General features: G+C 38.7%; 1 protein-coding gene across 1 annotated transcript in view; it reads left to right on the top strand.

Annotated features, from left to right (window-relative positions):
- Positions 1–21,434, top strand: part of LOC126284243 (isovaleryl-CoA dehydrogenase, mitochondrial) — a 53,618-nt gene that overhangs the window by 13,418 nt on the left and 18,766 nt on the right. Inside the window, exons 4-6 of the mRNA XM_049983038.1 lie at positions 2,131–2,292; positions 13,846–14,105; positions 19,427–19,517. Coding sequence (XP_049838995.1) covers positions 2,131–2,292; positions 13,846–14,105; positions 19,427–19,517 — 513 coding nt within the window. The remainder of the gene's footprint in view (positions 1–2,130; positions 2,293–13,845; positions 14,106–19,426; positions 19,518–21,434) is intronic.

The following is a 21,434-nucleotide window of genomic DNA, read 5'->3' as shown; positions in this document are numbered from 1 at the left end:
CCTGGCAGCAAGTGGAGGAAGAAAAGTGGTGGGAAGACAGAGCGAAATGGAGAGGACTCATCAGCACCCAGACCCGGTACTAGCTGGAGCGGGATCTGGGTATAGATAGGTAGATAGATTATAGATCCAGCATCTGTTATGGTTTACTCACCAAAGTCAGTATTTGTACCACCATATACTGGTGGTGCTATTTTGACCAAGTTGTCTACACTTGCTGCTCTGGACAGGAAAGTGAATGGCTTGCACTTTACAGGTTTATCATAGAGCTTACCTTTATCCCTTTTCAGAATGCACAACAATATTGCTTTGTGGCAGAGAATCTTCATAAAGGATGTTGCGGAAATAATAAAAAGTAATTACGTATATGCTATTTTATTGGTCTTGTTTAAATTCAGCACATCATCACAACTGTGTTAGCATCTAATTCTAAAAACTACTGTTAGGTTACAATAATCAAGATACCTACCTTGATTATGGAGTGAGGAACATGGCCGCTAAAGCATATGAAAGCTCAAAAAGACACACTGCTTGTGACCATCACATGTAGGGTCTTTCTGTAGTCTCCCAAACTATCACTGCCCTTTCTTATCCACATTTGTAAACAAAGGCATTCTATTTATGAGTAACTACTCTAAAGAAATTATTTCTTTATCATCTTGAATACTGATATAAGTAATGGTACTCTATTTTCGGAGCACAGAATGTTTGATTGATCATCGTACAAATTCATTTGCAAGAGCAGAGATTTGTGGCTGTATGTTTGATGCTCCAACAATACTGATTTTGACATTTTCAGCTTCTGACATAAGGAAGGAAGAGGAGTCCTCTGGTAGGTTACTGCCCACTACTTTAGCCATGACAGTGGGGCTTTTTAGTGCCATCAACATAGTAAAAACATATCTGATTCAGGTCCACTTTGAGAAGCTGAACTGCTTTCTTTGCATTTTCTGCTTATTGGTTATTAAAGGAAATGTGACATTATATACGTCACAAAATGATTTAACTCTGTGTATGAAAATTTAATTGTTCAGGTTGGCAACAGCTTCATATATGGAGGATGCCATCAGTATATCATAGTAATGTGGAGGACTGATGTCTCCTGAGCTCCAAGAAATCAGTTTTAATGGAACTGATCAAAAGGTTGGTAAAGTAGGCACCTATCCTGCTTTCCTTGGTCATTATCCTTGTTTGGTTTGTTCGTTTGCAGTTCAGTGTTAATTTATGCTTCATCCTGTCGTGCTGTGGTTTGCATTTTGGGTGTCTGCTGCATAGTTCTTCCAGTTCCAACTATTTCTCTTTATCCTGTCTTTGTGGATGAAGGAGATTTAGCAATCAGTTTTTTGCTTTGTGATTTATTCTGCTTATGCCAGAGTCTCACACACAAGCCTTTTCTTTCATATCCTTACTTACTTAACATTATTATATAACACTGTAACATCATATCTTCAGAAATTATTAGTTTTGACACCTGTGCTAACACACTTCCCAGTAATTATATTGTGCCTCTACATTACCCAGAGCAGATATTCTTTAGGGACAGTGAGTATTGAGTAGTATTATTTCTGTTGACTGGACTATAAATGTTAAGTGCATGTCTGGTAAATAAACAGTTTGTATTGTTATAATTCAGTAACTTTATACCATCATTGTCATTTTATTGCATAAGGTTACCCTCCATTAGGAATTGGGAATGCGCTCAATGACTGTGATAAGACTTTCAAAATGATGGAACACAGCAATCAGTCATCCTTTCCTTTTAGGCTTTATTAAAGCAAATCTAGATTTCAGCTAGTAACTGGCCATTATCAGTTCCTTATTATTGTGGCCCCTAGTACGTCAGTCCTGTGTTATTCGGGCTTCTGTCGCAGTTCATTCAAGACTTTAATGAACTGTAACAGGAACCCAAATAAGAGGGGACTGATGCACTAGGACATGTTTTAGTACTCTGAAATACTACATTGATAATTGCTAATTACTAGCCAGAATCTTGATTTGCTTTAATAAAGCCTGAAAGGAAAGAACAACTGTTTTCAGTGTTCCATCATTTTGAATGACTTTTTATTGTATTTTTTTGTAACATTCTGTATAAATCTGGCACAGCATATAAATTCAAGTAACATTTATCAACAGCTGTGTTCAGGGGAGCACATAGGTGCCCTAGCAATGTCTGAACCTGGCTCAGGGTCTGATGTGGTATCTATGAAGCTTCAGGCTGTGAAGAAGGGAGACTATTACGTTTTAAATGGCAATAAATTCTGGATTACAAATGGACCAGAAGCAGATGTGCTAGTGGTAAGTATAATTACTTACAATAATGCTAGATTAGCAGACAGGCTCATCAGTACTTCCATTTTGTAAGTGCAATTCCCAGTACAGACAGTAGACATGTGTGAAACTAAATTATGCCTGTGCTTAAACAAACAATACAGAATCCTGTATGAAATAACAATAATATCAAGAAAAGGATAGATTAATAAAAATAACATTTTTGAAAATGTAATTTAATAGATAAAAAAAATCCACCAATCAAGCAGCAGCAGGATTAAACATGTATAAAGATTAAGGAAATGTGCAAGATTCTGGAGCCAGTGACTCCTTCTGGCAGAGAGATTGAAGGGGAAGGTAGTGAGATGAAAGAAAGGGACTGGCAAGGTTTAGGAAATGGGAGAGTTTGGAAAGGTCTTCCAGAACCACAAATCAAGGGAGATTCACCAGCCAGTGTGATGACGTTCCCTGCTTTATTTGTTTGTTGATCATCCTCGGTGTCAACTAACTGTGTTGCTACACTGGCTGAAAAAGGGGGTGTGGAAGTACAAAACTGACTACTTTAAATGATGTAGCTGACAGGTGTACATTTGCGTTTCACGGTACTTTATTTTCACTGTTCACAACCCATCAATAATACACAGTTATATGGCCAGTGCACTATTGTTTAACTTTTGATAAGCCTCATTAATAGGTTGCAGGCAAATGTCCACATACTGCTACAATAGTTTCCTATTGAACATCTACAAGCAGTAAAAGCCTAACCATATAGATCACATTTCTTGAAGAATAAAAAGGTACATATGGAGCACACACTGTCATTGTTTAATACATGGCCCAATTGTGTAAAATTTATATCTCGGTTTAGTTCAAGAATTGTTGTTCTAACCAACACAGGTTTCTTGTCTGAAACTCGGCCATGGACAGAATTGTCTCGAGACCAAAAATCGGGCCCTTATATATCCTCGCATTAATAGGTACTGAAAATACAAGTCGTTCAAAGTTAAATTTACAGAAATTATAGTTAAATCTTAACTCATTAAATTAACTGAATACATTGAAAAATTGGTTCTTTTTAACAGTTTCTTCTACTACAAGAGTCAGGCCGAATTATTTGTTTAAATCATGAAATTAAGAAATATTGTTGCGCAAACAATACTTTTGACAAAACTGTTAATTACTTTGGAGTTAAATAATAGCTGTCTTTGCTAACATGTTTTCAAATATATACTTTAAGATTACTAGTATTTAGTCTTCCAAATGTTTACAGTTATTACAGAATTTATATTTGTTTATAAGTCAACAATAGAATTTAATTTGTGAAACAATTACTGATTTCACCCTATAACACAAGTATTAATTAGAACTAGTGTTAAATTCTTTAAAACTAAGGGCCAACCTTTCTCTTATATGAAAATGCAGATTATACTCATGTATGTTAATGGTAATTAGTACAAAAATGAAAAAAAAAATGAAGTTTAAGGAGGCAGATGGCAAAAACAAGAGGGGAAGTAAAATTATCCCAGCTTGCTTCATCACAACAGGATGAGAAGGATGGGGATTGTGCCACATGATATTTGAAAACTTGAGAGCTTAAAGGTGGAAAGACTGAGATTGCTGAAAAACATTGTGCAAGAGTTAATAACAGGAAAGCAAACAGTATTTATTATATGTGGTAGAGTGGGAGGTGAGGAAAAATAGACAGGTCAGAAGATAAAAAACAGAATACAAAACGGAAGTGAAGAAAGGAATAGTTACTGGGAAGAAACACTAAGATCGAATGAATTAGCGTAAATTAAGGCCATATGGGTGGTGAGAACCAAGGACATGTTGTAACACTAGTTCCTTCTTGTTGAGTTCTGAGAAACTGGTGTCCAGGGGAAGAATCCAGATGGCTGGTGTGGTGAAACAGGTACCAAACTTATGACTGTCATGTTGTAGAGTGGACTTCTCTCTTTCTACAAAATCTTGCAATTATCTGCCCCTCGTGTTTCCTTAGATGATATTGTGTGACAAACCAACTTCAGACTGCAACAACAGGTCGGACTTCACTTGGGAAGCTATCATACCTTCTCCTTCATCTCAACAGCAGTGTTTCCTTCCTGACCCTCTCCAGCTCCCTAAACAGCCGAATCATCAACCACCACTCCTCTCCTAGATTCTTCACTTGGCTAGCGTTATTAACATAACCCAACCTTCACTTCTGCTTTCCAGAGCAATGATAATCCATGATCACAAAACCATCCACAACAGTACAGTGTTCTCAGCGTCTCATCAGAGGCACTTGAACCTCCTGAATTATTTGTATTGTCACTCTTAAACTTGTGAAACTTGCAAGTAATCATGCTGGTGTATGCTGAAGGACCTATTTTCCTTTACACATTGTGTGTACTGGAAATATCACTTTGCAACCCAATCGCAGAACTTTCAAACAGAAAATCTGACATTGAATCGTGCCTTGAACACTTCTGACCATGATCCCAACTTGATGCACCATCGCTACCTCAAAATCACCCCTTTCAATCCTTTCAAGAATTCCTAACACCCAGCATTGCTTCACAATCCATTCTCAGGTACCTACAACATGACTCTAACCTGTCCTCTGCAGAACTCCCAAGTTCTTCATTCCCTAAAAACTGAAGATTCATAATCATCCTCCCGGGTGACTAGGTATCCTTCATATAGCATCTGCTTTCTATCAAGATCCTATCCTTGTGATACAAACTAGCCTTATCCGTCCTTTAAACCACAGACACCTCACAAGGAGTAACAACTCAATCTGTACTCCCATCTGTTATCTTATTCCCAAGATCACTGAACATATACTGCCTTAGTTGATCATCACCTGCAACATGTAGTACAAATTTTCCCTCCTCTGTTAAAGACACCACCCTACTCTGTTAAAGACACCAACCTAGAGTGTCTGAAATTTGTGACTGTCCTACTCCCATCACACACCTTCCTTGTCACCATGGATACTTCTTCCGTCTGTACCAACATCTCCTATGTACATGGTCTGCTTGCTGCTGTACGTTACCTCAACCAATGCCCACCTGATACCAATCTGTGATGTCGTTTCTACTCACCTTAATCAGTTTTATACTTTCCAACACAGTACCCATGATGTGGGGGTAGTGTATTTGGTTAATAAGCAAAATGTCCTTGGTTTCGGGTTCAAAACCCGCTGCCACTTAAATTTTGATTAATAATCAGCATGATCAGTCAAAGACTCCTTGCATAACAAGTCACCCTCATTCTGCCAACAGCCTTGTCAAAGAGGGCAGAGGAACAGAAAAAGATTCAGGGAACAATCTTGTTCATGGGATGGGGAACTGCCCATAAAGGTGGAAGAATCAGCAATGATCAGCAGCATGAGGATGCAGAAGGCAATGGAAACCATTGCATTAAAGACAAATAATGTTTATCTACAGGACATGTGGCCTGTAACTGGAAAAGTTTCATGATGATCTCGCCGTTGGCAAAATATTTCAGAATAGTTCCCCATTTGGATTTTCAGGAAGAGCTGCCAAGGTGGAGATGGCCACGAGAAAAAAGATGGAATAACCAATGAAAGGATAACATTCTATGAGTTGTGATGTGGAATGTCAAAAGCTTGAACATGGTAGGGAAGCTAGAAAATCTGAAAAGGGAAATTGAAAGGCTCAATCTAGATATAGTGGGGCCAGTGAAGTGAAATGGAAAGAAGACAACGATTTCTGGCTGGCTGAGTATAGAGTAATATAAACAGCAGCAGAAAATGGAAGAATGGGAGTAGGAGTCTATATAAACAGTAAGGTAGGGCAGAGTGTGTTACTGTGAACACTTCAATGATAAGGTTGTTCTCATAAGAATCAACAGCAAACCAACACCGACAACAATAGTTCAGGTATACATTCCGACACCGCTAGCCGAAGATTGAAGAGAGAGAGAAAAAGTATATGAGGATATTGAAAAGGTAATTCAGTACATAAAGGTAGATGAAAATCTAATAGTCTCAGGGGGGGATGGGGAGGGGGGGGGGGCTGGAATGCAGTTACAGAGAAAGGATTAGAAGAAAAGGTTACAGGAGAATATGGACTTGGGACAAGGAATGATGGAGGAGAAAGGCTAAATGAGGGAGGGAAGAGACTAATAGAGTTCCATAATAAATTTCACTAAGTAATAGTGAATACTCTGTTCAAGAATCAGGCAGAGATTCCGAAATCAGATACTGGAGTGTAAGGCATACCCATAAGCAAATAATGTAGTAGTGATGAAGAGTAGGCTGAAGTTTAAGAGATTGGTCAGGAAGACCCAATATGTAAAGAAGTGGGATACGGAAGTATTAAGGAATGATGAGATACACTTGAACTTTTGTAAGGCTATAGATACAGCAATAAGGAGCAGCTCAATAGGCAGTACAGTTGAGGAGGAATGGGCATCTCAGTAAAGGGCAATCACAGAAGGAAGTACAAAAGCATGAAGGGAAATTCAGGAATACAGAAATACAGGTCTCTGAGGAATGAAATAAACAGGAAGTGCAGGGAAGCTAAGGTGAAACGGCTGCATGAAAAATGTGAATAAATCGAAAAAGAAATGATTGTTATAACGACTGACTCAGCATATTGGAAAGTCAAATCATCATTTGGTGAAATTTAACGCAAGGGCAGTAACACTAAGATTGCAATGGGAGTTCCACTGTTAAATGCGGAGGAAAGAGGTGATAGGTGGAAAGGGTACATTCACGGCCTATGTGAGGGGTAGATTTGTCTGATGTGATAGAAGAAGAAACAGGAGTCAGTTTAGAAGAGATAGAGGACCCAGTATTAGAATCATAATTTAAGATAGCTTTGGAGGACTTAAGATCAAATAAGACAGAAGGGATGGATAACATTCCACCAGAATTTCTGAAATCAAGAGAGGGAAGTGGCAACAAAATGGATATTCATGTTGCTGTGTAGACTGTATGTGTGTGGCAACATACCACCCAACTTTCAGAAAAATATCATCTCCACACTTCCGAAGACTGCAAATGCTGACAAGTGCAACAATAATCGTTCAGTCAGCTCAATGGCTCAAGCATCAAAGTTACTTACAAGAATAATACACGGAAGAATGGGAAAGAAAATTGAGGATGGGTTAGATGATGATCAGATTGACTTTGGGAAAGGCAGAGGAACCAGAGAGGCAATTCTGACGTTGCAGTTGATAATGGAAGCAAAACTAAATAAAAATCAAAACACATTGATATAATTAGTCGACCTGGAAAAAGTGTTAGACAGTGTAAAATGGTGCGATGTTTTCAAAATTCTGAGAAAAATAGGGGTAAGCTATAGAGAGAGACAGGTAATACACAATATATGCAAGAGCCAGGAGGGAATTGTAAGAGTGGGCGACCAAAACAAGTGCTCAGATTAAAGTATGTGTAGGACGGGGATGTAGTCTTTTCCCCTACTGTTCAATCTGTAAATCAAAGGAGGAATGGCGGAAATAAAAGAAAGGTTCAGGAGTGGAATTAAAATTCAAGTTTAAAGGACGTCAATGATAAGATTGTCTGGATCTCCTTAATGGAGTGAACAGTTTGTGGAGTGTATAATGTGGATTGAGAGTAAATAAAAAAAAAGATGAAAGTAATGATAATTAGCAGAAATGAGAAGACTGAGAAACTTAACATTTGGATTGATGATCACAAAGTAGATAAGGTTAAGAAATTCGACTACCTAGGCAGCAAAATAACCCATGACAGAGCATGGAGGACATCAAAAGTGGATTAGCACTGGCAAAAAGGGCATTCCTGGCCAAGAGAAATCTACTTGTATCAAACATTGGCGTTTATGAGGAAGAAATTTATGATAATGTAAATTTGGAGCACAGCATTTTATGTTAGTGAAACATGGACTGCGGGAAAACCAGAACAGAAGAGAATCGAAGCATTTGAGATGTGGTGCTACAGATGAATGTTGAAAGTTACACGAACTAATAAGGTAAGGAATAAGGAGGATGTGTGTGGAATTGGAGAGAAAAGGAATGTATGGAAAACACTGACAAGGAGAAGGGACAGGATGATAGGACATTTGTTAAGACATCAGGGAATGACTTCCATGGTACTAGACGGAGCTGCAGAGGACAAAAACTGTAGAGGAAGGCAGAGGTTGGAATATATCCAGCAAATAATTGAGGATGTAGGTTGCAAATGCTACTCTGAGATGATGATGTTGGCAAAGGAGAAGAATTCGTGACAGACCACATCAAACCAGTCAGAAAACTGATGACTCAAAAATACTTCCCAACAACTAATTTATCTTTGAGGGGCAGACATACAAACAGATCTGAGGCAGAGTTTTGGGAGCCAGGATGGATCCTTCCTGTGCCAACCTTTCCATGGATTGCTTGGACAAGGCTTTCCTGAAATCCATGTCTTCAGCCCCTGTTTTGGTTTAGGTGCATTGATGACATCTTTGCCATATGAGCTCATGGTGAGGCAGACCTGATAAAATTTTGGAATCTTTAAACATATTGTCCCAATTAAATTTCATGCAGTCCTATTCTAAATCCTACGCCACTGTTCTTGGTGTTCACATTGCCGTCACTGAGGGTCAGCTACACTCTTATGATCACATTAAATCTACTAACAGAGAACAATACTTACATATTAACAGGTGGCATCCTTACCATGTCAGATGTTGCTGCCCTTACAGCCTTGGCATTCGAGTCAATCATATTTTGTTCAGAAGCAGACTTCTTACAGCAATAAAAAGCCATTCTCACCTCAGCCTTCACTATATGTAATTACCCCATCAGCATAGTTGTGAAGCAGAGTTCTCAGGCTGTCACTTTCATATAATTGAAGTCTTTATTCAAAAATAATCATCAGAGGCCTGAGCACAACTAGCCCACTGTTTCACGAGCTGGAGGACTCCCTATTCCCAGAAATACAGTGGCTGTAACAGGAGCTATTCCTCCACTATGTCCTTCAGTTCATGTGCAGAGTTGAAGCACTTTCCTTTGAGATGTTTTTAGCAGCCCAACCACATGGAAGACACAGTGTGATATGTCTGGGTTGTAGGGCAGATGCGTAAGCTACTCCCACTTCTACTTGGCAATTACACTCTGTGTGACCTTGGAGACATGTCGACTCATTTTATCATGGAGCAGAATATCTCCCTGTGTGAGCAGTTTAGGCCATTTACTCTTGACAGACATTTGTAGGCTATGTAGTGTCTCACAGTACACGTCACTGTGAATGGTTTTTTGCGCTTGAAGAATGCAGTGAGTGTCAGACATTGGATGTCAAAAAAGACTGATCAGACCCCATATTCATTCTGCACCCATTTCCCTGCCCTATGATTCCTACCTCTGAAATTATCCCTACTGCATCCTCCTGCCAGCACCTATGACAGCCCTGCAACTGGCAAACCACAAGCAATCAAAGGGAGAGCCAAGTGTGAAATAACACACGTTATTTGTGTACTATCTGGCCTTCTACGTTAGTATGCCATCGTGTTATCACTTAGGATGACTGGGTGTAGACTGAGAGTATGTATTGGTAACACTGCAGTTGGGTGCTAACATTACAACATGTTCTTCATTCTCACCATTGACATGGCCTTAATTTATGTTAGTTTCTTCAGTCACAACATTGCTACTCAGTAGCTATTTCTTTCCTCATTCCTTATATTTTTCTATATCTTTTATTGTCTGACCTGTCAATTTTTTTCCCACCTCTACCACACATAATGCACTTCATTTTTCTTCCAGCTTTTAGCTCTCAGATTTTCAAATCTCATCCAGTGCAATCCCCAGCAACCAGTTCCTTCTCATCCCTTTCAGTATGTCTCCCCTGACCTGGAATTCTAGATAAATTTCCTGAACTCACTACTTCCTAAATCTTGCCAGTTCTTCTGTCAGAATGAGCCAGTGGCTCCAAAAGCTTGCACATTTGTAAAGGTTGTCAGTGACACCGAATTGAGTGTCCATTCTCTAGGGAATGAGACAGGAACTAAAGTTGAGTGTAGCAAAGCAAAAGCTGAAATTCTTAGCTCTTTTTTCACCTGTTCCTTTATAGAGGAAAACCCAGGAGAATTGCCCCAATTAGATCCTCATACTACTGAAAAAATGAATGAATTAAATCCTCATACTACTGAAAACATGAATGAAATCAGTATTAGCATAATTAGTGTTGAGAAACAGCTGAAATTGTTAAAGTTGGACAAAACTCCAGGGCCTGATGGAATCACTATCAGATTCTATATAGAATTTGCATCTGAGTCAGCTCCTTTTATAAATATAACATAACATAGACCCCTTGATCAAAACACTGTGCCCAGTAGTTAGAAGAAAGCACAGGTAACATCCCTCTGTAAGAAAGTGATCCACAAAACTACTGTCACATATCTTTGACATCAATTTGTTGTAGAATTTTAGAACATATTCTGAGTTCAAAGATAATGAGGTATCTTGAACAGAATTACCTTCAACATACCAACTGGCATGGATTCTGAAAACATTGATCATGTGGAATCTAACTTGCACTCTTCTCGCGTGACATACTTAAAGCTTTCTCACTTATTATCAAAAGCATGCTCGTATGGCATACCAAGTGAAATTTGTGATCAGATCGAGGACTTTTTAGTAGGAAGGACACAGCTTGTTACCTTGGATGGAGAGTCATTGTCAGATGTATAAGTAACTTTTGGTGTGCTCCAGAGACACATGTTGAGACCCTTGCTATTCATTTTGTATATCAGTGGCCTTGCAGAAAATATTAATAGTAATCTCAGACTTTTTGCAGGTGATACAGTTATCTATAATAAGGTACTGCCTGAAAGAATATATCTGGCACACATTTTAGTTCATTGCCTCTGATTCTGCTTAATATCTCACTGCAGCTGGTAGCAGGGATCCCCCTTCAATTTACATATAGTGTTTCATAGCTGCTAGATCTGCGTGATGCCTGTTATTTCGAAGGAACAGACACTGATTCCTCTTAATGTCCTGCTGCAGCTGATAGTAGTGATCCTCCTTCAGTTTGCATACATAAATATTCAGTCAGCTCTTGATAAGATTTCAAAGTGATGCAAAGATTTAAATGTTGAAAAATGTAAAATGATACACTTCACAAAACAATAAAACATAGTATCCTATGACTTTAATATCAGTCGGTCACAGTTGGACTCGGCCAACTCTACAAATACTTAGGTGTAACACTTTGTAGGGATATGAAATGGAGTGATAATATAGGCTCAGTGGTGAGTGAAGCAGGTGGTAGACGTCAGTTTATTGGTAGAATACTGAGGAATTGCAATCAGTCTATAAAGGAAATTGCTGACATATCACTCACAGGACTGGTTTTAGAATATTGCTTGAGTGTGTGGGAGCTGAAGCATATAGGACTAACAGGATGTATTGAATGTATACAGAGAAGGGGGCACAGATGGTTACAGATTTGTTTGGCACATACACAGACACAAGCAGACATGGATATGTGTGTGTGTGCGAGTGTACACCTGTCCTTTTTTTCCCCTAAGGGAAGTCTTTCCGCTCCCGGGATCGGAATGACTCCTTACCCTCTCCCTTAAAACCCACATCCTTTCGTCTTTCCCTCTCCTTCCTGAAGAAGCAACCATCGGTTGCGAAAGCTAGTAATTCTGTGTGTGTGTTTGTGTGTTTTGTTCATGTGCCTGTCTGCCGGCGCTTTCCCGCTTGGTAAGTCTTGGAATCTTTGTTTTTGATATAGCCCACACATTACCGGGCACCCAAGATCAGTTAATTACACATTTTTGAACACAATTAATGCATAAGCTTTTATCGTGGATGACTATCCACGTCCAGTCCACATACTCTCAACAACAGTTCAACATCTACTAAACAGTCACTATCTCATGTCACTCCATTTGTTTTTAACAATACAAAGCTACATCTCTCTTCGCAGCCAGCCACGGAGCTTCTGGGCCGTATGTGTTTATTCTTCGCAGGTCACACTGAACACTTGCCCGTGCCGACGAATTTTCTCCCTTCCAGTTTCGCCTGCACAAACAATAAATGGGTGCAGTATCCCATGCTCATCCTTACGCCCTGCTTTAAAATAACGCGTGTTCGAAACGGCTGGAACACAAGTGTCTCCAGACTTTCGTAAAATTCTGGGGCCACTACAATTGAACAGTGGAAAATCGTTGTGTGGAGTGACAAATCACGGCACATAATGTGGTGATCCAGTGGCCGGGTTTGGATATGGTGAATGTCCAGCTGATACCATTTGCCAGCGTGAGTAGTGCCGACAGTAAAACTTGGAGGTGGTGGTGTGATGCTGTGGTCATGTTTTTCATGGAGGGAGCTTGCACCACTTGTTGTTTTGTGTGGCACTATCACAGCACAGGCCTACATTGATGTTTTAAGCACCTTCTTGCTTCCCACTGTTGAAGATCAGTTTAAAAGGAGCCTGAAAGACTTACTAGTGGCCAACTCCTTCTACTCCATTGACGAATTTTTTAGTAGATATTTGTTTTCTGTTAGGCCTAATAAAAAGACAATGGAGTCTTCATCAACAATGTTTGCTGTGCCGATGATACTATATTGGTGATACAGCATTGACTGCAGATAATTAAATTATCTCAACAGCTTGTTAATTTAGTAGGAGGTTACAGTGGTAATCTAGGCCCGAATTTTAACACCAGAGAGATGTATTTTATGATTGTTGCTTGCAGCCCTACTCCTTCACAAATACAGATCTACAATTCTTTGGTTCCTTAATACAAAAGGTAGAGAAGTTTGAGTATGTGGTGCTGTGAAGATTGGAGATCAGGCATGGAGATAAAACATCACATAGAGAATGGCGAAAATGTTTTCATGAAATTTAAGAAAATTGTCACAAATACAGGCATAGACCAAAATCTTAGAATTAAATGTGCAAGATGTTGCATCTCGTCTCTGACCATGTCGGTAGCTGAATTCTCAGTATAGCTGAATGCAATGTGGAGGACCAGGACTCAGTTCTTGGTACTATAATGGATTCATGGATTTTTCCGTGGTGGGAAGACTTGTATGGGGTGCACTCAGCCACATGAGTCCATCAGAGGAGAGCCACTGATCCAATCCCACCACAATGAATGTGCATGCAGGTACAGCAAGCATTCGTTTCAACTATTCTCCAGCTCAGAATGCTTTATCTCTAGTAGCAGTTTTGATGCGTTTCCAGATCGGCTTTCCTTTGCAACAGAATTTTATTATTGGTGTTGTATGCAGTTACAGAGTCATTGGAAAACCATTACCATGGAAGAATAAAATTGGTGAATTTCTCCAAAAGTCAAATGAAGGTGCCAAATTGTGAACTCATTTTAAATTTGTTCCAATGTATCCATTTTGTCCCTGTAGTTGACAATAATTGAATGTTACGCCTGTTGCAACAGCGGAGCCCACCTATCAATCCAGTAATTGCAAATTGTTCAAACTTGCAAAGTGGATTATCTATGCTGCTGCTTCTGCGTACCTTTATCGATAGTTCTTAAACTTTAAGTGTGTCCTTTATAATTGTTAGTGTTTTGTGTGTCAAATTTTTTCTGGCTTAATTATTACAGTTTAAATTCAATATCGATCTTCTTCTAGGTATATGCCCGTACTGATCCAAATGCGGCAAAGCCACAACATGGCATATCAGCATTTATTGTGGAGCGAGGTATGGAGGGTTTCCGTACAGCACAGAAGCTGGACAAACTCGGCATGCGTGGTTCTCCAACAGGAGAATTGATTTTTGAGGACTGCAAGGTTCCTGCTAGCTCAATGCTAGGAAAACTGAACGGTGGCATCTATGTCTTGTTTAGTGGACTGGATCTTGAGCGACTTGTTCTTGCGGCTGGTCCTGTTGGGTATGTAGTTTTTTTTTCCCGCACCCACAGTCACTGCATAAGCTTTTGTTGTGCATAATAATCGCTTGACACCTATTTGTTATGACAGTAATTGGTAAAAGAACTGTCACGCACACTATGACTTTCTTTGTCATTTTCTGTTTTGCTCATTTTCTTACTAAGAATATCTCACTTTTCACCTCAGAGTAGGGCTGTAGCTTCAGTCTTTGATTTGATATGTAATTTGCAATACCCCTACCACTTCTTATAGCCTCTGACAGTTTTTGGCATTATTGTCACACCATAAAGCCCAAGTTTGGTATTTAAGTGATACAAAAACACTCAGCATTATACCTCTCTCTTATTGTTCCTCTTGGTAATGCACAATACCTATGATCCATGTTTATGGCAACAATTGTTATACGGCAGTGGAACATGTTAAAAGTCTAAACAGTAAGACTGCAAGAAATACTAATAAACCACTAATCACAAGTAGAGCATCCCTACCCGACTTACATAAATTTACTGACTGCCTATGAAGGAGCTTTCTACCTTTCTATCCTTTCCGCTTTCTCTGTTGTACTCCTTTCTGTTTGTTTCCACTCAGTTCAGTTTACTTACCTGCATGCTATATAAGTTTCAGGTATGTTTGTGATCTCACTGTAGTGTGTAATGACTCAGTTGATGCTAAAGTGTATTGCTTCTATTCCATCACAGTATTGTATTTCATCACAGTATTGCAACCAGTACCAGCTTGTAAGGTGAAATGCCAATAAGACAATTGAATCATTGTTGTTCACAATAAATAGAGAAAATAGGTTATGATTTGAATTGGATGCATTGTTGGAAGTATAAAAGAAATCCTGACCATTGAATATAGATAGCTAAAGATTTTTTAATTCAAAAGCGGAAACTAAAGTATGGTGGCCATGTATAAATACTGTCAACACTCGTTGAAAGGAGGCAAAATTAACTCCCCATCTTGTTATCTATGCTTATAGATTTAACATTTTTGTGGTGTCATTAAATATCTATACAATTTAAACGGGATATTTTTATATACAAGCATGGATTTATACCACCTCATAGTCATTGTACTGAGTCATTGCTCTGTCTGTAATGACCTGGATGTAAAACAAAAACCACATGTGGTTTCTATACTTTTGAGATAGTGGTGTCAATTACGTTCATAAAATGTGCATTGTTGGCCATCCATCTGCTGCTGTTTTTTACTTCAGCTTTTATGTCTTGGAGCAAACAGAAAGTGTGCCTCAGTGTTTAGACAGCAATCTATTATTTCTGCCACAGGAGGAGGATCTTATTTTGGATTTACTACTTGTTTGTGACACTTGTTTCTAGAAGAAGAAGAAGAAGAAGAAGAAGAAGAAGAAGAAAAAGTGCAAAAGCAAAAGCAAAAGCTAGAAACCTAAATTGACTTTATCATTTAAATTTACCTATATGTTACTGATCATCCATCCTTGTTGGTTGTTTCCATGCAGGAAATACCACATTGTAACCATATCACCATGTGATACACAGACATGGTCATTCTGAAACTTGCCCTATTTTCCACATAGTTCTAAAATATGCTAAACCCTGCACATTTCCACTCTGACTAAACTCTCTCCAAACAGAAATGATATTCAAGGAAGTTTGATCAAGAGGATGTATCATGTAAAACTGTCCACTTTGTATTTCTGTGTTGATTGCATTTGGCAAGAAACTGTCACTAGCTAGTCATCGTTGCAGTACGTAGTGACAAAGACAAAGTATTTGCTATTGCTTCTATGTTCTTTCTTAGCACTCAGTTAAGTAAGCATTTTTCCTAGCATTGAAAGTAATGCATACACATGATAATTTAGGCATTTTAGCCAAATAGCAACTGCAGTTTAATTTATTGCATTAGCTGTTAAGGGAAGGTTTACTATCTTTTAGTTCAAAAAATCGATTGTTTTAAAATTGCATTTTTGGATCCATAAAAGTGTTTAGAATCAACCCCTGAAACGTTTTTTCAAATACAGAATGGAAATGTTTCTTATTTGCTGTTGAACAAGAAAATGCACCTGCCTGAAATCGGCTTTTTCCAAGTACCAATTTTTTTCGAGAATTTTGATGTTGTAGCCACAAAAAATTATTCTGTGTGCTTGCCCATGACTAAAACTGATTAAGTGATCAAGAAGCTTATGACGTACTACGGCTTGGCAATCTGATGACATCCCAATTCGGTGGAACAGATGAAGAAGGCAATTTGGACAACATATTTCCACAAGTTTTCAACGGATGGCCACCCACAACACCAAAATTGTTTGGCTGGGGAAACTAGTTGGTGCAAACGGCGCATTGCAGAGGCTACTGGACATCTGGATGAATATAAACACGACCAGCCACTCTACACAGAAGTTCAAAAAGTGATTCATCTGATCCAAGAGGCCCTTTCAGAGGACAAGTTATTGTATCAGTGCTTGGGAGGAAACACAGAATTCAAATGAAAGTTTGAACCCGTTTGTTTGGAAGTTAGCCCCCAAGCGTTTGCATTCTTGTTCGAAGACTGTGGAGATTGCAACTTTCCTGGTAGTGAGCAGCTTCAGTGAACGGTATTCAGCAATTCTGAAGACCATGGCAATGATGGACGTCATCCTGGAACTCTATTCGACGCAGTTCGCCAAGTATTCGGATGACCACCAGATTCAAGTGGCCGAAAACTGCTTGCCGTACGAGCGACTCTGGAGCAGCGCAGGATGCCCCAGATCGAGCATAATGCCCTCTATGAGGAAGAGGAAGGACTAGTTTATGGACCTGGAATAGCAGATTGAGCATAAGTTGCATAATATTGCATTTATATGTAGTCAAAACTTCAAACGCGTTTTTCTCAAAATGACTTTTTTTAATCATGCGGTATGGTAACTTCAAATCTACTGAACCGATTGGCATGATTCTTTGTTTCCGATGAAGCTAACTAAATTGTCTAGAAGTTATACCACTTTTATTCTGATCCATCAACTATAAATATTTTTTACTTGGCCGACGAGGTTGAAAATAGATGAAAACCCCCCCTTTTTTTTCCTTGAATGCCATGCTCCAAATAACTTAAGTGAGGTACAACTCCTAAAGAATCTTATATACGTCAACTCAATTTTGATTTCAGACGAGCTGGCTGACATGTGACACACCGCCCGTGGAGGTCTACATAGAAATTTTTTTTCCGTTTTGGCGGCACTTCCACCTTTGCTCTTCGACATTTCCGGTCCAAAAAATTCAGTTTTGTAGAAGAAATATCAGTAAAAATTTTGACCAAATTTGACATTGATATCTATAACAAATCCCGAGAAAAAAGTTCTCAAAGAAAATGCTTTTTTCGGGGCAAAGATAGTAAACCTCCCCTTAAGCTTATGTGCCGTTGCTCTCCCATATGCACAGTGGTAGTGGCCTCCCTTTCTTGTAATGAGGTGTAAGATATATTTGTCAATTAGTGAAATTTAGGCAAGAATGCTCACCTTATGGTAGTTTGTTCAGAAGTGCGTACCATCGAGCAGCTGGCCATAAAACCTGCGGAAGTACTAGGACCAAGTGCTGCAGGTGCACATACTTCTTTCTGCGCATACTTGTTACAAATTTGCTGTCGGTTGACAGAAGGAAGTGGAGGAGACAGAAATTGGAAATCCTCGCTCCTCTGATGTGAAGAATCCTCTCAAACGGAAAAAAAGGAGAAGAAGGTAAATAGAAAAGAGATGGGAAAAGAAGACAATATCATCTAGATAAAAAAACCCCTCCAATCCCTAGCTATAGTGGCATGCACATCAGAAGGGGGCAGTGCAATGTGTTCTGTGCAGATAGAGATGGAGAATATTTGATGGTGTCGCCAGTGTGCTCATTGCCTTTGTTCCAGGTCTCACATTCCAGCAGTTGCCTACCTTGGTAACTGGCTGTGCTGGGGTGATTGCTACACCGGGCCATTGTTTCTGCTTCTCACCCTCCTAGAAAACTACTGTTGTTGCTTCTTAGTATAATACTTGTTGTGTGTACTTTATGCCCCTAACAATGAACATTATAAATAACATCACGATCCCTAAACTAACATGGAAAAACAGCGCTAAATGTTCTGCTACAGGCATATGCAGCAAAATGATGGTATTGGCTGAAGCTTCACTGACCCTTGCCATTGTGCATCACCCCACCACCCACTTTTTTATGTGCACACAGCTATTGCTGGGATGCAAGTAATACAAAAAGATAAATAAATGCTCTGTTGGCTAACTGCCACCATATTTTAAACTTTCTAAAAGAAAAATCACACTTCTTGTATTGGCCAACCTAAACTAAAAACCATACACTAGCAAATTTTCTTTCTGTTTTGTGTGAGCCTGTCAGTGACTCGACATTTCTGGTATTCAGTGAGCAGTCTCCTTTATTTCCAAATTATTTAGAATAATAATGTTTTCAGATGTAATTTCTGCTTCTCAGTCCAACTTTCAAACGGTGAATCACTGGAAACCTGTTTTCTGTATCAAAGTGACTGGTGACTGCTTTGTATCATTTCTCAACATGGACTCTCGACAAACAAAAATGATCTCACTCCTTTACAGTATAGAAAATGGTTTATTGTTGTTGATCTCCTTTTTTATTCATACGTGGTGCACACACGAGTCGCCCCCTCCCCTCACACACATACACACATACACACACACACACACACACACACACACACACACACACACACACACACACACACACACACACACACAAACAAACAGCCAGCCAGATCACTGAATTCTGTTCTGTCACACTGGTACAACTTATCCAGAGTTTTATTTCTTGCACATTCTAATATACGATTGCAATTCCTCAGTAAGTAACTTTTGGTTACCTGTTTACCAGGTGGCAATAGATTTACAAAATGTTCATAGTTAAAAATTTTTAGTGTCCCCTTTCTTTACCCTATTCTTCTCTTTTAATTTGGTAAGGAATCTGCATGTTCCAAAAGCTAAAGAATTTTAAACATTTGCATTTGATTGTAATGCTATTGTGGAAAATCGATTGCATTTTTTTCTATATTTGTTTGTAACTCAGTTCCTGGAAGTTCATTTTCATGTAGATGATTGAACCAACTCAGATCTATGTCTCCCTGCACGAGGCATCTGCTGCGTCGCTAACAGGATTGTATCGTTTCGTCCTGATAAATTGTTGTCTGCTATATATTGAAACAATTTTTTTGTTTACTGTTTAATGCTTTTAGTATTGTTATTTTAGGAAATGTGTACTGCTGTTCTTCAAGTTGTTAGTATTATGTACTGGGTGATTATTTACTTCTGTAATTTTAACTTCCATAAATTTCAATGTTTCAGAATAATGCAAGCTTGTTGTGACATTGCATTTGAGTACTTGCATGAGAGAAAGCAGTTTGGGCAGAGAATTGGAGAATTCCAGCTTATGCAGGTAATTTAATTCTCACTTCTGAATTTCACTGGTTCGCAAACATAACTGAATGTTGGCTTAGATTTAATTTAGACTTATGGAGGGACATCAGAAAGTAAGTTAGAAATATCACTCCATGTTAAGACCACTGTGGAATGAGTGGTGCATTGTCAGAAAAGCATACATGTTACAGGTTTTCTGCAGACACAATTGTTCTGTGGTACAAATAACAGGTGCACCACATTGTGGGAGTGAAATGGTGTGGCAGCAGGAAACTTACTCCAAAGATGAAGTACACATGACAGTAAAATTCTTGTGGGCAAGATGTCTAAATTGCACACAGATTCACTGTGAAACCCTGGCAGTAATGGAATGAATGCAATGTTGCATCTAGCCTAGTGAAGTTGTGCAAACAATTTGACATGGCCACACAGATGTGGCTGATGCTGCTCCACCATGCAGTCCAGTTCTCGTAGCAGGCAATTTCTATCCTGTTGGCAAGCTGAAATAATGTCTGAGGGAGGGAACCAGAGGTTTTCCAATTATGACACTCACACAGTGGTTCCTGAGGGGGGGGGGGGGGGGGGGCTGTGATTGGGGTGTGTGTTACTATTTTCAAAAAATTAGACAACTCGTAGAGTATTTCAGCTGTTGTTTATAGATATGGTGACTATATTGGAAAATAGTTATCTATCTGTGTCATTTTGAAGTGTAGAGCAGTATTCAGCAAAAGTTCCTTTTCAAAAGGAAAATCTAAAAGTGAAAATTTATTCCGGACTTGGACTTGAATCTGTGGATGCACTCTTCATTCCAGCTCTTATGTTGGATGGGAGCTTGTTGAATGTCTTCCCTTGAGAGTATGTACATCCACTCCAAACCATAGACAACGAAACAAATTCTACATTGAAATTAGTTTTGTGTTTTGTATTGTGTCTTTATAAATCACAGTTCATCAGAAACTGATTTTTTTCATCACAAACTGATTTTTATTAACCGCAATGAAAGCCATTAACAGTGAATACATTAGGAAGTGAGTGTAAGAGTTTCCAAGATCTTTAAAAAGGCATCTTCTGTACACAGTATTCTTACTACTCACTTCTGCGAATAAATACATTTTTCACTGTAGGTTCAGTGCCTTAGAAGAGTTTCGAGACAACAGGTAGTGAAAATATGTAAAATAAGCCAACAATTTTGTCTCAAGGTGAACACAATCAGAGCTGCTTCTAAGGCCATAACTGAAATTCTTGATTAGTCTATATATGTGTTGGCTTCATTTTAAATAATTCAGCTGGACCACAAGGAAGTTTACACAATGTGTTTCTTTTAGTTTATGGTAATTACTGTCTTTTTTCTAGTGCTAAAAAGTCATTATTGCTGATCTGAAATTGCTTAATGTGGGTCTTTGTGGTGTAAACTGTTCACAGTAAATCCCTAGTAGTATAGCTCAGCTGTCATCTGAGATGTGTCTGCTAAGGTTGAGTTTGAGTCCTTAGTTACTAATTCTGTCATCAGCAAACATTTCAGCTTCACAGATAATTTATTCTGAGGTTACTTAAATGAATGGGAAACAGTCTGTTAAAGAGGCAATCTGCTTTCTATTACGAAAGTAAAACTTCATCCATGAAAGAGGCATTGCATCATTACCACAGTATTTGAATTTTCAAAAATTTTGTGATCCACATAATTAAAGGCTTTGGCAAGGTCACAGAATACACAAACATGATAATTTTTCTTATTTTGCTCTACTAGTACTTTGTTTATGAGATCTTGTATTGCTTTCTCTATTGGTTAACAAGCTCTACTCAGTTACATTATCCATTATTCTGTCACAGGCTACTTTTTAAAACACTTCTAAAAAGACTAGAAACAGTTAGATAGATCTGTAAGTAGAAGTGGTTCAGTCATTTTTAGTTTTGTAGATGGGTATTAACACAGCAT

This window comes from Schistocerca gregaria, chromosome 8 (assembly GCF_023897955.1).
Source record: "Schistocerca gregaria isolate iqSchGreg1 chromosome 8, iqSchGreg1.2, whole genome shotgun sequence".
NCBI classification, from domain to species: domain Eukaryota; kingdom Metazoa; phylum Arthropoda; class Insecta; order Orthoptera; family Acrididae; genus Schistocerca; species Schistocerca gregaria.
Note: the sequence above shows the minus strand (reverse complement) of the source record. Positions and strands in the feature narration are given on the sequence as shown.